Raw genomic sequence first — 17,202 nt, forward strand, 5'->3', positions numbered from 1 at the left:
AGACAGACCTCACAGCATCCTGGGTGGGCAAGGGCACAGATGGGGGTGGGGGGGCAGGGGAAAGCGGGTGGGCGTGGCTGGGAGCGACCTGCCCTGGAGCCAGGCTGCCTGGGTGTGCACCTAGCCAACCTCCTAGCGCTGTGGTGTCCACGAGCTGCCTCAGTTTCCCCTGCTGTAGAATGGGTGTCACCCTACGACCATGTACACCGTTCCCCTCAGGAACCCAACAGCAGCAGACTCGAGCTGATGAACTACCCACCTGCCCTCCACATCTCACCCTTCCCTCTTCCTGTCTCTGTCAACCACAAGTAGTTATCAGTTCTTCTCAGCCAGCCTTCACACACTGTCCTCACAGCAACCCACTGAGATGGGCGTGGCCTCCCCCGCCCTGCACACAAGCATCTGAGACTCAGAGACTGAATAACTCGTCCAAGGTCCCACAGCATGGAGCAGGCAGGGCCGAGATGCACCTGCGCTGGGTCCCTGCCCCGCCCTCCTCCCAGGTGCCCAGTCCAGCTCTCCTGGACTCCCAGCAGCCGGCTCAGCTCAACCCTGGACACGGCCATGGGAAGCCAGGGCTGCCTCCCCTCCGCCAGGGTCTCAGGTCCCACGAACATTCCCAGCAGCGCCCCCACCTCAGCCAGAGACGGCCGGGCTCTCACTGTTGAGTCGGGACCCTCAAGGACTCTGCCCAGCCCCCACCCCTGGACTTCAGATGCAGCCAGAAAGACCCGGTCAGCCGTAAGGTGCTGTCCCCCCACCCCTCCGTGTCCATCCACCCTCCCCCCTGCCTGGGTGCACCGTCTCCTGCCCATCACACACTCCTTCCTCCAGGCAACAGGGCCCCCCCGGGCACTTTTTCCAAAGTCCTGCTGCTCAGGTTGCCCCCAGTATAAAGGAAATCTGGATACTGGAGGGAGGGCGGGAGTAGCACAGGAGCATTTGTAAAAGGTACTCCATGAGTGAACGGGAACCAGCAGGGAACCCTGGCTTCAACCCCCAAGGTGCATGAAAATCCACAGGGGGCTCACAGCCCAGGCCCCGGGCCTGCGGGCGGTCCTCCGGGTGGTGGGGGCAGGGCACTGGTACCAGGATAGCTTTCACAGCTCCCCAGCTGCCTCTCGGGCACAGCCAGGCTGGAGAGCCAACACTTCACAGTTCAGAGCGTCTCCATTAGCGTGCTCTCTCGCTCCCTCCCCAGACACCCTCCAGGCTGGCTCGCTATCCATCCCATTTCCCAGATGACAACACAAAGGCCCAGAGAGCTCGCCGAGCCGCCCTTGGGCTCACAGCAGAGCGCTGCACTTTCTGAAACCTGCTGCAGCCCCCCTTCCCCTGCTGCCCTGCCCTGAGCCGAGGAGGGGAGTCTGCACGGAGCCCACAGGCACCGGCGACCAAGCCTTCTCCCCTGCCACCCCTCCCAGACAGAGAGGACCCCAGGAGACCCCTCAGCCTCGACAGCCTGGAGCTGTCCACCTCACCAGACTTCCCGTCGCAGCCAGCCCAGCCCCAGCTCTGGGCCAGATGCCCACACAGATTCTGAGACCTCCATATCCTCACGCGTAGGTGAGAACCATAAGGGCACCTAAGGTCCAGAGTGAAATGAGATGGTGTCTTTACAAACAGTCTGGAACCCAGCAGGTGCTTAATAAGCCGTGATGTCCATGCTTATTAGTTCACTTAGAAACGTGTAAACCCCCAGCCACGTGCAACACAAGTGCACACACACACACACACGTGCACTCACCCACACTCACTCTGCGCCCAGGCACAGTGGCTTGGGCTGGGAACCTGCCTGAGGCCCCAGGGGATACCCACAGGCCATGGGGTCTGGCCACCAGGGGGCAGCACACTTCCAAGCTGTGGTCACCCACATGGGCATGCCAGGGTGAGCACCCCGCGTGTGCACACACACACACACACACTCCTCTCCTGGAGCCCTGCTCCCCTATCATCTCTGGCCCTTCCTGCCCTCAGGAAAGCTGTGTCAGTCTGGGAGGAAATGGAGGAGGGAGGACTCCTCACCCCCACTCAGGTCCCACTCACGCTCCCCAGTCTGTGTGTACATGCAGATCCCCCAGGATGCCTACCCTGGGGGCTGAGGGCCTGGAGCTCAGGCCTGGGTTCGAATCCTGCTCTACCGCCTTCCATCCGTGGGAACCACGTCCCTTTACTTACCCCCATAAAGTGGACCAGTCGTCCCCGTGGGGGCCTCCGGTGCTGCCTGTGCAGGAAGGCCTTCAAAGGTACCGTCCCCTCCCCCAGACACTCCCCACACCTGCTCTGTTCCGGCTGATCTGTCTTCTTATCATCTAAACCCCTCTTGCTCACTGCTGTATCCACCACGCTCAGGCCAGGGCCAGGCCCATCCTGCTGCGTGTGGAGTGACGACTGCACAGGTTACAGGTGGTTTTCCGCACAGTGCACAGACCGGTGAATGTCAGGACTGGACACAGGGCTGTGGGGTCACTCAGTTCTGTGGGTTCCCCCCAGGGAAGTGCAGATGAACCCCAGGTGGTCAGAGGCCTCCCTGATGGCTTGTCACGGCCCGCCCGTCCGCCCGAGGTGCACTGCTTCCTAAGTCCCCCGCCTCCCAGGACCCTCAGGGTCACACTCTAAATAGCCCATGGCCCCGCCCCTACAGGCTCCACCCCTGGCCTCCCAACTCTGTCTCCAGGCGTGGGGACATTGGCAGGAGCCCACCCTCCGGGATATCAGCCCTTAGAGCTCCCTAACTCTGGGCTAGGCCCTCCCAGGCTCCGCCCCCCGCCTCTCCCCCCGCCCAGCTAGGCCGGCCCCCCCGCCCCGCCCCTTGCCGCGCGCATGCTCACTGGTGCACTTCTTGAGGTGGCTGCCTTTCTTGAGTGCGTGGCGGCTCAGCTTGCAGTGGAAGTTGTCCTCCCAGAACTCGGCGAACCAGATGTTGCGCCGGTTGTTGTCCAGCGTGCGGCTGGAGAAGTAGCGGTCGAAGCCTGCAGGACAGCGCAGCGGGATGTCAGGACCCAGGGAGGGAGGGAGAGAAGGAAGCAGGGAGGAGCAGCCTCTGATGGGGCGCAGCCGGCAAAAACAGAATTGGAGCATTTCATTTCATTCCAAATGAAAAGAGCTGTACTAGGTCTCCGGGGCCGCGTGTGTAATCTACAGCTGCGGCTTATGGCAGTTAAGTGCCTCGGAGGCTGTGTTTCCACGGCCTTGCACCGAAACGCTGACATCCTGGGGGGCCTGGGATTAGAGCCGAGGCGGGGTGGGGTGGGGCCACCCTGGGAGCCCCTGCAGGGGCGGCCTGGCTGAGAAGGCGGGCACCACCCAGGGCACCGGCCAGGCGGCCTCGGGAACCAGACCCGCCCATCAGCACAGGTGCCGGCTCCCTCCTCCACTGCGCTGCAGGCTCGCAGCCCGCAGCTCTGCTGGCAGCCGGGAATCCAGTCCTGGAGGCCGGCTGGCGTACGCAACCCCCTCTCTCCCCGCTCTCCCCTCCGGGCACACCTTCTGCAACACTGGCTATTCTGGGCAGTTGACTGAGCTGCTTGGGGCAGCACAGCGACCCGGAAGTTCAATGGGACAGTGCAAGTGGTGAGCGTCCTGGCCACGGAAGGGCCGAGCAGGGGCCGCTGACCGACGGTCAGAGCTGCAGGCAGAGGGCATCGCCGCCTTGCCACCACTCACACTTCAGGCCGGGTCACTTTGTGTTGGGGTTGGCGGGGGTGGGGGGACTGGGCACTGTGGGAGCAGCATCCATGGCCTCTACCCATTAGATGCCAGTCACCTCACCACCACCTGTGCCAACCAAAAATGCCTCCAGCCATCACCCAATGCCCCTTGGACGGCGGAATAACCCCCGAGTGAGAACCAGTGGTCTAAAGGCTACTTGAATGTCCCGGGGCGGAAGCGTGTGAGTCCAGAGTCCAGGATTCAAGCCCAGCCCTGCCACTTGCTGTGCTGTGTGTCACTGAAGTCCCTCTGAGCCTCCGCGTGCCACCCCCTCGGGGCAGGGGGCAGGCTGAAGGATGCTGCCGGGGCCTGGCATTTGGAAGGCACAGCCAGTAAGCCAAGAGCCACCAGCGCAGGGTCCCCATCTGCTCCGGCTGGGAGGCAGGCAAGAAGGGCCGTGTGCAAGCTTCCACTGCCTCCAGGTTGAGAGGGGTCACTGCGGGGTGACCTTAAGCAAGCCCCCCCCCCCTGCCCCCTGCACAGGCCTGGGGCAGAGGGCTGCGGCCCCTCCCAGCTTGGCTAGTGCTGGGTTCCGCTGGGCAGAGCTCCGAGTTCCAGCCCGGGCAACTGTGGGTTCTGTCCTGGGAGCGCAGGCAGGCTCTGCAGGGAGACCCTGTGCCTGCACACAGCAGCACCCTCTCTCCCAGTCCTGGGGCAGCTGGCCTCGCCCCTCCACCCAGCTGGGAGAGGGGAACGGGAACACAGGGATTGGGGGGTGAAAGAGGTTCCTTGGGGCTGCCCGTGTGTGCCACCCACCTCCCACACCTGAAAAGACCCGAGGAGCAAAGGGCTGGGAGCCACGAAGAGGAGAGGGGGGATGCAAGAGAGGAAGGGGGTGGGGGGACCTGCGGAGGAGCCGCCGGTGAGGGGCCGGGGTGGCGGTCCCGGGGCCGGGCCTACCTCGCACGGACATTCTCTTAGGGAGGATGGTGACGGCGCCCTCGGCCACCTCCTCCAGGTGCAGCACGGGGGCGCTCTTGGAGCCCCAGCTGTCGGAGCCCATCCAGAAGAAGTGGCCCGTCTGGTTGGCCCTTCGGGCTGCCTCCAGCACACGCCTGTGGGAACATGCACCAGCCAGCCCAGCCGTGTCTGTCCACACAGCTGCCCCCGCCTCGGGCCATACCTGCCCCCGGCCCACAGACTATGCCTGTCCCCCCCCCCCCCGCCACATGAGCCCAGGGCCCACGGCTGCTCCAGGGCCCCCAAGCCTGGCCCACATCTGCCCACAGCTGTCCATCATTCCTACTTGTCTCCCAACCCAAGCCTGTGTCTCTCTCATACACACATACATACTCAGGCACCCACCCCCCTACACCCTCTCTCCTCGGCAGTGGTGCCCCTCCTCCCATCCCCTTCTGTGACAAAAGTCCAGGTCCTCCTAAGAGCTACTCCTCCATATGGGGCTGCCAGACGCTCCTACTGTGCCAGCAGCCTTCAACCGCAGACCCCAGGGCCAGCACTGGGCCCGGGAGCCCCAGGAGGCGCTCAGCCACAGCCTACTGGCCGCATGAATGAAGCGGCCCATGGAGGGGAAAGCGGGGAGGAAGGGTCAGAATTCTAACCCTGCTCTGCACGGGGGAGAGTGGAGCCGAGCACAGGCAAGAGGCTTGCAGGTGTGGGGGAGGGAGGCTGTGATGTTAGAAACCCCAGGGCCTTCCCACATCCGAGGGCCCTGGCCCTCAGTCTGGCCAGGATCAGGACTTGGGGTGGTGTTGGGCTCATGCAAGTGGAGACGAGCTGGGCAGGAGGGCTTGGGGCTTCGGGAGCCCGCAGCTGGGGCTGGGGAGGGCTGGGTCTGTCTGTGGTCTAGCCTCGCCCAGCCCCTGCCCTCCACCACTCCCCTCACAGGTGCACCCTCCCTTCAGGTCACCCCTGAGGGAAGGTGGGGCTCCTCCCAGAACCCACAGCCACAGCCCTATTAATATCACCGCATCTGGCCAGCCCCAGACGGCCAGAGCGCCCAGCCGCCCTCCTGCAGCGTCACCGGCGTTATTTTTGCTTCTGTTCCTTCTGAAAACGTTCGTGGATTCCCAGAAAGGCCCCCATCTCCCAGCACACTTCCCGCACCTGCCGGGCACCGAGCTCAGCCCCTTCCCGCCCTCTCCCACGGACTTCCTGCCTGCCACAGGGACCAGCCCTTCACCCCCCCTCTGGCACCTGCAGGCCCCCGCAAAGCAGCAGCCCCAGGTTGGGGTACAGAGCTGGGAGTGCGGCAAGGGGGTGGCAGAAGTCAGGGAGCAGGGGCTACGGCTCAGAGGGGCCCCTCCTGTGCAGAGGCTGTCCGGCCGCGGCTGTCAGGGCTCCCTGAGAACTGGGCTGTGCCTCCCCCCTCAGACTGGGGATCCCTGAGGACGGGGTTGTGCCTCCTCCCTCAGACTGGGGATCCCTGAGGATGGGGCTATGCCTCCTCCTTCAGACTGGGGATCCCTGAGGACGGGGTTGTGCCTCCTCCCTCAGACTGGGGATCCCTGAGGATGGGGCTATGCCTCCCCCTTCAGACTGGGGATCCCTGAGGACGGGGCTGTGCCTCCCGCTTCAGACTGGGGATCCCTGAGGATGGGGCTGTGCCTCCTCCCTCAGACTGGGGATCCCTGAGGGCAGGGCTGTGCCTCCTCCCTCAGACTGGCGCTCCCTGAGGGCAGGGCTGTGTCTCCTCTCTCAGACTAGGGGCTCCCTGAGGATGGGGCTGTGCCTCCCCCTCAGCCTGGGGGCTCTCTGAGGATGGGGCTGTGCCTCCCCCCTCAGACTGGAATGCCTCTGAGCCGGCTCTGTGTCTGCTCTCAGCCAGTCTCAGGGAGGTGGCAGCAAAGAGCAACCCAGAGGAAGGTGGGAGATGAGGAGGGGCGCTCCGGTCAGCTTCTCCAAAGCATGGAGTTTCTGGCCTATGACCCCTGCACTGAGGGGTGGCCCGGGGTCCCAGCCCGCCTGCTGCTACTCTGCACATACATACTGAGGCCCGGGGCGACGGGGGTCCTGCCCACAGTGAGCGGGTGCTCACGCCAGGACGAGACCCGCAGCCCAGAGCCCTGCCCTGTACTCCAAGCTCACCAGGGGAAGGGGCACAGGGCAGGGGGTCGGCCGCCCCTTCCTGGGACCCACCTGCCACCAGGCCCAGCTCTGAGCCCTTTCTGCACACTGGCCTTGGGTCTGCAAGCCTCGACGCAGCCGTCACCAGCTCAGGCGGGGTCAGGCTTGCCTGGGGAGGGCCCAGCCCACCCTGCCCGCGCAGCCGCCTGCCCTCACCTGATGTCGTCCTCATTGGCAAAGATGATGACGCCTCTGGCGTTCGAGGTCTCCAGGAGGCGCCGGATGATCTTGTCGAACTCGCCAGTCTTGGGCTCCCGCGGGATCTTCACCGACTGGGCGATGCACACGCCCCCTGCAGGGGGGACGCGGTGAGTCCCTCTGCCGCCCCCAACACGCGTGCTCATGGGGGGGGGGGGGGCTGCCCAAGCCCCCTTCCCCTCGCTCCCCCCGCCTGACTCCCAGCCCCAATCCGGGTCTTTGGACGGCTACAGCCCCGCTTACTGGCTGGTATCCCTGGACATGAAACTGAAGTTCCCCAAAAGGTAGCTGGGGACAGCAAGAGGCGGGACTTAGGAGCCAGATGCCGGGATTCAGATCTCTGCTCTGCCGCTTCCCTCTGTGTGGCCTGGGTCGGGTTACCAAACCTCTCTGTGCTCAAATACCTCACCTATTAAAGCAGAGACCATAACACTGCCTACGTCACAGGGCTGCCACAGAAGAAGGGAGCTAACGGGACAGATGCAATGTCTGTGGACATGGACCTGAGAATGAGCATCCACCCGGGCTGTCTGTGCCCCAACAGCCATCCACCAGGGGCCCGTCCCTGGGATACTCGGCAAGGGCACCATGCGTGGCTGCTGGCTGCAGCCATCCCAAACAGGGTCCGCGGTGGTGCTGCCAGGCCCCGCGCCAGGTCCCAGCCCCACACGGCTTCACATCCTGTCAGGGACAGGAGTCACTCGCGTCTTAAAATCCCACCTGCTCTCCTGGCACAAACGTACTTGTGTCGCCGGAGCCCAGAGACGGGGCTGGGCCAAAGCCACAGGACCCCTGCCCTCCTGTGGTCCAGACCTGGCGGGGGTCAGAAAACAACCCCCCCCCCCAGCTCCCCGGGCCCCAGGGGCAGAGGAAAAGCAAGAGGCCTTTGGCTGAATGGACAGACCCTTGCCCCAGCCACTGCCCACCGAAAGTCTCAAAGCAACCGTCCTGGCTGGGCACCCCTGGGGCTCCCTGAAGATGGGTCCAGGCTGGAGCCACCTGGGCTCTCCATATGGGTGAAAGGAAGCTGGGACACACTTCCCCTCCCCACCCCCCACCAGCTCCAGGGACAGGAAAGCTTCAGCCAGGGAAGGCTGCCCCAAACGGTAGTACTGAGCCAGGCCCTAGGAGGCACAGCAGCCGGGTGCAGGGGCACACTGGGGAGCCAGGCATGCTCCCTGGGGAGTGGCCGCTCGGTACCAGGCCCCCTGCTGGGCCCAGGACCACAGGACACATACATGTGCGCGCGCACACACACACAATCTAACACACCCCGGAAGTCCCAAGTACGGAGAAACGCACGGCCACCAGGAGCTCGCGGGGAAGGGAGCGGCGGAGCACAGGGCCTGGGCAGCACTGGCCCTGCCGGCGCCAGCAGGCACTCGGCTCCCAGCTAGGCCCTCCATATGGTTTCTTTCCAGTTAGAAAGTGGGCCAATTGCGCCACGTCTCCCCCCATCTGGGGAGACAGATGGACAGGCGGAAGAGGCTGGGCTGGGAGAGGCCGGAGGGGGCGGATGCGCGCGGGCGGCCCAGGCTGGAGTTAATTGCTCTCAACAGGGAGAAGCTGTGAGGTTAAGTAACACTTCTGGGCAACACTCCTCGCTGCAGGATCCCGATCCACATGCTGCGCCCACCCAGCCCCTCCGGCCCACCCTGCGGAAAGGATTAGGGCGACCAAGACTGGATGGGGAGGATGGGCCGTCACAGGGTGCGGTCTGAGCAGGACCTGACATTCCTGCACCCACGAGGAGGGGCGCCGCAGGGGCCCTGCAGTGCTAGGGGCTCGGTAACTCCCCAGGACACCCTTCCCAACCCTCCCCACCCTGCCCCTCCAGTCCCGCACTAAGAATCCATGGGTCCCTCCTGACCACAAGTACAGTGAAAGGAAGGGCCACAAGCCTGGGCCACGGAGCCTGGGCCACAAGCCTGCTCCCTATCTCAGCACCGGCTGCCATCCTCCACCTCCCTTGGGCTCTGACGGGACCACAAAGCGGGAATCGGGAGTCCTCGCTGCCCCCTCCCCCCCGCCCCAGTCCTCCTGGGTCCCCCTCGACAAGTCCCTCACACAACTCCCCAGTCCTTGCCCAGCCCCTGCTGCCAGGGCTCCCGCTGCCTACCATGTGCCAGCGACAAGCTCCACCAGCCCAGCCAAGTCAGTGCCAGGGCCAGGCAGCCACAGGCACCTGCCAAGAACATCTGAGAACCTCAGAGAGGCGCCGGCCCAAGCTGCATGGGGAAGAGAGACTAAGGCCAGAGAGGGGCAGAGCTTGCCCGGGGGCACCCAGCAGCTGGGATAGAGCCCACCTGCAGGCGAGGCTCAGGCCAGCCCTGTGACTGCTTCCCGCGGGAGCCACCGCTCTCCCAGGCTCCCATGCCACCTCCCGTCCACGTTCGATCCTGGACGCCACGTCCCATGGACACACAGATACACACAGATGTCCCCGGCAGCAAACCAGAAAGAACCCGACTCCGTTACAACAGAAGAACGGGTAGAACGGTGGGATCCTCCGATGGGCTGTTACACGGGTACAGAGAATCGCACAGCTGTCACAGATCAGCAGGACGAATCCTGAACGCACACAACTGACTAAGAAAAGCAAGCTACAGCACAGTCTGCCCTGTTTATGTAAAACTCAGGGAGGACTACAGTATGTATTATGTATGGGCAGGCATGGCCCGAAATCAAGGAAAAGCTGCAGGGCGGCACAGGTTGCCTGCGGAACCCGCTGCCTTCTCCCCCATTCCCAGGACGCTGCTGGGCACGTAGCAGGCGCTCATTCGATACTGGCTGAACGACCAGGTAAGGACGGGAAGGGGACTCAGCACTTTCAGAATCACGGTTGCTTCAAGAAAGAGAAGGGGACAGCGTGGGCCTTGCAGTGAGTGGATGACCCAGCAGTTAAGACACCACTCGGAATGTCCATACCCACGCCGGTCAGAGGGCCTGGGTTCGAGTCCTGGCTCCGGCCCCCATCCAGCTTCCTGCTAATGCACACCCCGGGAGGCAGCAGCTGACAGCTCAAGTATTCAGTTCCCTGCCACCCGGGGGGACACCTAGATTGCCTTCCAGGCTCCTGGCTTCAGCCTGGCCCAGTCCCAGCTATTGCAGGCATTTGGGGACTGAGCCAGCAAATGGAAGCTCTCTCTCTCCGTTGGGACTAGAATTAAGGAGGGCTCCATGGCGGGGAGCTTCCGTCCAACCCAGATTTTCTTTAACAAGTGATCGGAATCAGAAGCAAATCCATAGCACGTAAATCTTTGGTAAACGTGGCCCCTAGAATCCAGGCTTAGACACGGGCAGGAGGGGTGCTCCAGCCCTCATGGGGTACTGCTGGTGGGAAAACGCACCAGGACACACCACCCGAGCTTCACTGCGAGCCTCTGGGAAATGCGTGCACACAGGTGCATCTCCAGGGCACTGCAGGGGAGCTGTCTTCCTCCTCCACACCGGCCAGGGGTCCCCTCTCCTCCCAGCCTCCGGCTCCTGAAACCCCACCTCCCCCTGAGGACAGGCACTTCCCTGGCCAGCCCTCCCCTGGCACGCACTGGGCCCCTCGGCCTCCCCCAGGCCTCGGGTGCCTGCCCTGCCGTGAGACCCCCAGCAGCTGCAGCTGTGTCCCTGCTGTATCACGGAGCCTCGACGCCCTTTGCGTTTGTGGTCTGGTGACCGGTCCGGCTGACGGATCCGTGTCCGTGTCAGCTCCAGCTGCGCTCCCCAAGGACAGGTCTGTCTGTCCATTCATCCGTCAGTCACTCTGCCTTTCCTTCACCAAGTGCCTCGCCGGGTCCGGGCACAGTCAGTCCTTGAGAAGTCGTAGCAAGGAAGAGCCTTCCTGGGAGCGCACAGTCTGGTGGGCAGGCGAGACCGGAGGGCAGAGCAGTCAAGGGACGGGACCCGCGGGTGGCTGGGGCACACGGTGGCAGTGTGTGTACTGAGCACAGCCCCCACCCCCACCCCCCGTCACCCTGCAGCACAGCCACCACTACTGTCCCTTCCCTGAGTCAGCAGATGTTCCCTGAGCGCCCAGTGGGTGCCTGGCACGGCCTCGGGCACTGGACTGCAGCCGTGAGGACCCCAACTCCCACCAGCCCACATCCTGCGGGGGGGGGGGGTGCGGGGGGTGTTGGACAGCAGACATCTGGGAATGGGTGCAGAGGGGGAAACCGGCCGTGGGAAGTGCAGGAGGGCGTCCGGGGCGGCACCCCCCACTCGGCCTGCCGTCCCCACCCGCCGGAGGCTCAGCTGGGCCCTGCAGCTCAAGGGGCAGAAGCTGCTGCCTCGCCTGCACCCAGGCTTGAGCACACTTGACGTAAATCCTACCACCCAGCGAGCTCGCTGCCAAGATGAACCCACTCCTCCGAGCTCCGCAGCTGGGACTGCTCGTGCCCGAGGCGTCTCCCCGAGGCACCCAGAGGACTCAGGTCTACGCGCAGGCACCAGTGCACCTGCGCTCGGCTCCCTCCTCCCTCCCTGCTCCAGCCTGAAGTGGGCGGGACCCTGCAAGCCCCACGCCAGGCCAGACCTCCCCTCTCAGCCCTTGGTGACCCCGGAGGGAAGGGATTCGGACTCCACCCGGCTAAAGAAACCCTCCCCAGCAGCCTGCAAGGTATGTCCACTTGTGGGGGGGGGGGGGGGGCCCACCCTGTGGCAGTCGGCCTGGGCAGGCAGAGGGAAAAGCCTCACACTGGAGGTGCCTGCTTTTGCCCACACCTCGGCAGAGCACAGCTGGGGTCCCCTGGGCTCTCAGCCAGGTCCTGCTTCCCAAAGCGTCTTCCTTCACTCTTTCATCCACTCACGCCAAGGCTTCAGGCCAGATCCCACCGCCCCAGGGAAGAGCTAAGCCAAGACGGGCCATCGTGCCCACAGCTCCAGTGGGATCCCCGCCCAGCCCCTCTGGCTCCAGCATCCTGTGAGACCCAGGCCTCTGACTCTGCCCCCAGCAGCAGCCGGACACCGGGCTCAGACAAGGAAGGAGAAGGATCCTCCCCCAGAGCACCCAGCGCCGTCCCCATGGCCTGGGCAGCTGCACCTGAGGGCCAGCACAAACACGGGCTCCTCTTTCTCTTTTGTTTTTTTTTTTAATCTTTTTAAATTTAAAAACAGCAAAAAACAATGAAAAGACAACCCCTAGGAAATCAAGTGGAAAAACCTACATTAAGGCAAAATGTGCAGGCAGCAAACTGTGAGGAGGTGGGAGTGGGGAGTTACACAGCCCGTGAGCAGGAGAGGGGGGCCCCCAGGCTCCCAAGGCTCCCTGCAGAGATGGGGGAGGCGGACAGAGGCTGGGAGCGGCCTGGACCGCCACAGGGACCCCCAGACAGCTACTCAGAGTGGGTGGGGAGCCGAAAGGGGCCGATTTTGTTTGCAGCTGGGAGCGACACTGAGCTTGAACACACGGAGCTGTGTGATGGTGGATTCCAGGCCGCAGAGGCGGACCTCGGGGGCATCCTGAGTGGGGAGGACACCCAGGCCCTGTCTGAATGTCCCTTGCCCGGCACCTGCTCCATCGGGTGGGCTGGCTCCAGTGAGTCAGGGGCTGCACACAGGGCCCACTGCTGGCCTGGGCCAGCTCGGGCCTGGTTCCCAGCACCATCCCTCCCTGCTGCTGCTCCTGCCCAGCCCTGCAGTGTCTCCACAGTGTGTGTGTGACCCCAACAGGCCTCTGCACAAGCTACTCCCTCAGCGGGGAGCGCCCCCATCTTGGTGGTCGGCGACACTCGGGCCAGCCCTCCCTTCCCCGGCTGTGGGTACCTCCTTGGGGTCTGTCTTCCTGCTCAGGGCCTGACGGGATGGACCCAGGACCCACGCTGTGCCCACTCAGGACTGGCATCCGGGCTGAACAGGCAACCGAGTGCCTGGCTAACAGGCATGCGAGGGCAGCCCGGCGGCAGCTGCCAGCATGGCTCTCTGTGGGAACCTGCGGTGGCCCAGAGAGGCCTCCTCGCCTGTGCAGCCCAGTGTGAGCTCTCTTCTGAGCGCCTCCTTGCCCCCCTCCACGGGCACTGGGCGCCATGCACGGCGTGTGTCCTCGCAGGGGCGTCCCGCACACGCCACCGTCTCTCAGTGCCCTGCCTTCTGCGTTTTGCTCCCAGACGCAAATTCCTTGCCGTGAGTGCTCAGGAAACGGGCACGCAAAGCAGGAACCGAGTGAAGAGTGACCTGGCTGTGCGAAGTGGCTGCTCCCGAGACAGCTGGCCAGAGAAGGGCACGGGGCCCAGTCCCCTCCCTGCCACAGGTGGCTCCGGCCCTGGGAGGCAGTGGGCCTGCTGGTGGGGAGTCCCCCGGAGCCAGATGCGAAGGCGCGATGAGGGGGCAGTCAGCCAGGCTTCCCTAGAGGCTTCCCTGATGCACCCCCGTGTGCCCCGTTTGTGCCACGTTGGCTGTGCAGCTGCGTGCAGGCCCTCCCTCCCGTCCAGCCTGAGGCAAGAGGAGGGGGGAGCTCCTAGCTGAGCCTCAGCCTCCCCGAGTCAGGCTCCCCACCTGGGAAATGGGGAAATGGGGAAAGGCTTCACTCCCCCCGGAGGGATGGAGTCAGGGCCAAGTGCCCCGGTGTCTGCGGCCTGGTGGGGCGGCCGCTGGGGCGGGAGGGCAGGAGCTAGGCCGTCAGGGACCACGCTATCCCTTGGCCGCATTAGGACCCAGCATTCCTGCGGTCCGTAGCTCTGGGGACCAGGGCCACTGTGTTCACCAGGGAACCATTCCCAGGTGCAGGGTGCTGGGCAGAACCAGGGCCACAGCTCAGACACCAAGGGACTGTCCCAGACAACACTTATCTTTTGTTTCAAGAGGGTTCTCAGCCCCCCACCACCACCCCAAGTTCCTCCCCATCCCCGCACACAGGCACTCGTGGCAACATCCACCCTCACAACACCACATCCCGCCCACCACCACCCCCTCCCAGAGCCTAAGCCTTTCTGCAGAGACCCCGCCCCACTGCCAGTCACAGCCCTCACGTCGGGGACGGCCCCGTGACGGCCTCACAGGGTCTCAGCACCTACTACGAGGGTGGGCTCAGGGCCACAGGCAGACAGCAGCACACACCCGCCCCCCACACCATCACACAGCCCAGACACGCAAGCTCATGAATTCCACACATGGCTCACACACGCACCCTACCCCAGACCCCACAGTCACATCCTCCACACGGGCGCACAGTCTCGGGAGGCCCACCGGCAACATACGTGCTCCATATGTAACCAAACAGCCACCCAGCCGCAGAGTCACAGACACGCACAGCCCCACATGGTCACATGCACACCACAGACCCACGCAGCGCAGTCACAAGCATGTCACATACTACGCACACTACACTACAGAACTCCAACCAGACCAAACTTCATTGTCAAGCACAAGCCAACAGGGCCAACTGAGGCATCACCCCAGCCCACACAGTCTACAGGGCCACACAGAGCACCCAGCACCCCTGAGGCCCAGCCTCCCCCTAACCTGAGGTCTCGCTGGGTCTCCCCAGGGGGCGCCCCAGTGCACCTGTGATCCAAGGCCCCAGGAGGTCCCAGCATCCACCTCAGGGTCACTCCCAACGTCCTGGGTGCCGGGGCCACACCACTGCACCACTTACACCCATCCCCTTGTTGCTGCTTATACCCTGACCCTGAGGAGCAAAGGGAGCCGGCCAGGGGAGGGACTGTGAGGAAGCCTCTGAACCCCGACCCCTGCCCACAGGCCCCCCATTCACACCCAGCTCTGGCCTTGCAGGGGAAACCAGGTTGCAGTCAGGGGCCCATGCGGCAAAGGAGGGGACACAGGCGTCAGAGAGCTGGACCGGGGTGGCAGCAGGAGACACAGGCGGGGCCATGTCCCACCGCCACCTCTACTGCTTCCTGCTAACAGCCAAGTGCCCAAGCTTCTGCCCTCACTGCTTCCCTGGCTGCAAAACAGGATGGCGTCGTCCCTGCCCCCGACACGGCAAGGCTGCTGTGACAAAGCGGGTCACCAGTGCACAGCCCCTGGGGGACATCCTGGGGGGCTGAGGGCAGGACCCAGGCCCTGCAGGGGAGGGCAGCTGCGGGGCCCCACGCCTTGGAGCTGAGCCGTGCTTGCTGTCCCCTTGCCAGAAGGCTGCTGGGCAGTGCAGGCAGGACTGTTCAGAGCTGCATAATTCATGGCGCCAGGCTCCGAGCAGAGGGAAATTTGCTGAGTGATCGACCTAATATCTTAACACAAACCCATTTAGGCAAAACACCTTTGAAGTGAGAAAAGCAGGAAAAAATAGAGAAGGGAGGTGTCTGAAGGCAGGTGGAGGTGGGAGGGAGCTGGCGGGCAGGGCCCAGGGAGACGGCCTGTTCCAGGCCCACCCCAGCCCCTCGGAGAGGCCCACCCCTGCCCCAGTCCACCCAGGTCCCAGCATTAGGGAATCCTACCTGCTTCTCGGGTTTGACGCGGAGAAGGGAAGGAGTCTACCCAAGGCACACCCGGCAAGTCAGGGTCCTCTGCCAAGGTCACCCCCTGCTCCAGCTCCCGGACCGTCAGGTGGGGCTGCAGCAAGCCAGGTCCTCGGGGTGACCACGTGGCTCTGTCCCCATCTCAAGCCACAGCCAAGGCTGGGACATGGCAGTGTGGCCGGGGACACTGGGGGAGCCTCTTACACAAGGTCTTCCCACTAGGAAGAGGGTCTCACTGGCCTCCAGCTGCAGGGACACCCCTGGGGGAAGAGGTCCCCAGCGTCACGGTACAGGGCGCGGGAGAGAGGGTCCCGTCAGCTCTACGGTCCCCTCTGCAGCCCCACCCCTCCACCTCCAGTCCACCACAGCACGACCGCTGTCTCCAACCAGCCCGGCACCTTCCCACCCTCCAGCCTCCTCCAGTGCCCTTCCTGCCTCTCTGTGTGCCCAGTCCCACCCAGTCTAGGGGCCCAATTTCTCCTCTCCATCACCCAGGGACTGTTGCGGCTCCTTCTCAGCTGCCCACTGGGGCGCCCCTCCTGCCATCCCTGCTGTCCCCTCGCCTGTGCCATGGCCAATCTGGCAGCTCGCCTGCTTCGGGGGGGGGGGGGGGCTGGAGCCAGGTTGCCAGGCTCTTAACTGTGCCACTGCTTAGCTGTGTGGCTTTTGGACATCCTGGTAACAGAGCATGCAGGGTAGGCAAGTTCACAGCACCGGGAGCTTAGACGGCCGGGGATGCTGAGCGCTGACATCTGGCCGTCATCAGCCGGGAGCCCCTCCAGGGAGAACGTCTTTCTCCCCTGCTTTGCAGCAGAGTGTGCCAGGCTCACAGTAGGTGCTCAATTAACGTTGGCTGAAGTAGACCTCATTTCCAGCAAAGTTGCCTGCCAGCCTCAGACAGCCCAGGTCGGGGACCCAGCGTGGGCCAGTGGCAGAGACCCCTTGTGTGGGAGCAGGGGCACCAGGCACCAGGGAGGTGACCTCCAGCCTGCTCCGGTGAGCCAACGCTCAGGCAGGCAGGGAGAAGCCAGAATTGGGAGCCAGCACTGGGCCTGCAGTGTGGCCAACAGGAGCAGGCGGCTACAAGCCAGGATGAAATATGTAGGAGCCCACATCCCCCAGGAGTGGAAACTGACAAGCTCAATGAAATGCTGAGACCGTACGATGCAGGCGGGCCAAGCACGGCTCCTGCCTGCCCCCAGCAGACACTGAGCCAAGAAGCCCTCCCAGACCCCTCTCCCACGCCAGCCCTCGCCCCTCCTCTCCAGCCAGAGCAGGGGGAGGGGTGGCAGATAGCAAGGCCCTGGCTCCTACAAGCCAACCTCTGGATGGCAGCAGGGGCCTGCATCAAGCCCCGACCCCGCAGTAACAGAGGAGATCCCGCACCCCGCCAGGCCTCCCCCGGGACAGGACAGAGACCGCAACCTGAGCGTGCGCCATCCGGAGTGAGGGGACGTGAGGAACCAGGAAAGGAGGGGTGGGGACCCGAGGCCTCACTCCCAGAGCAGGAGCAGGGGCACGAGGTTGGGAGCACCACTAGTTCTCAACAAACACTGGGGGTGCGACAGCTTTTCAGAGCAGGACAGCCATGTTACACGACGAGAGATCTCCTAGGACTCTGGGCACTACGCATCAACAGGGACCAAGCCGTTGTGACATCGCCAAGTGCATTTCTAAATGGCCCCAGCGGCAGGGCCGGAGCGCCCAGCGTGGAGAGCGCCCAGCGTGGAGAGCGCCTTTCTGATCTAAGCCAGGGCCCAGAGAGGGGCCGAGATTTGCTCAGGGCCACGCAGCCTGTGCC

At 64.2% G+C, this 17,202-nt stretch overlaps 1 protein-coding gene across 2 annotated transcripts in view; it reads right to left on the reverse strand.

The window, feature by feature from the left end:
* GRM4 (glutamate metabotropic receptor 4) overlaps positions 1 to 17,202 on the reverse strand; it is an 84,896-nt gene that overhangs the window by 22,973 nt on the left and 44,721 nt on the right. The window contains exons 3-5 of one of the 2 annotated variants that reach the window (XM_062187444.1): positions 6,955 to 7,090; positions 4,612 to 4,766; positions 2,832 to 2,972 (exon numbers count right to left, since the gene is read on the reverse strand). In XM_062187444.1, coding sequence (XP_062043428.1) covers positions 2,832 to 2,972; positions 4,612 to 4,766; positions 6,955 to 7,090 — 432 coding nt within the window. The remainder of the gene's footprint in view (positions 1 to 2,831; positions 2,973 to 4,611; positions 4,767 to 6,954; positions 7,091 to 17,202) is intronic. The other variant, XM_062187445.1, reaches the window with a different exon arrangement.

This window comes from Lepus europaeus, chromosome 3 (genome assembly GCF_033115175.1).
Source record: "Lepus europaeus isolate LE1 chromosome 3, mLepTim1.pri, whole genome shotgun sequence".
Lineage (NCBI taxonomy): Eukaryota > Metazoa > Chordata > Mammalia > Lagomorpha > Leporidae > Lepus > Lepus europaeus.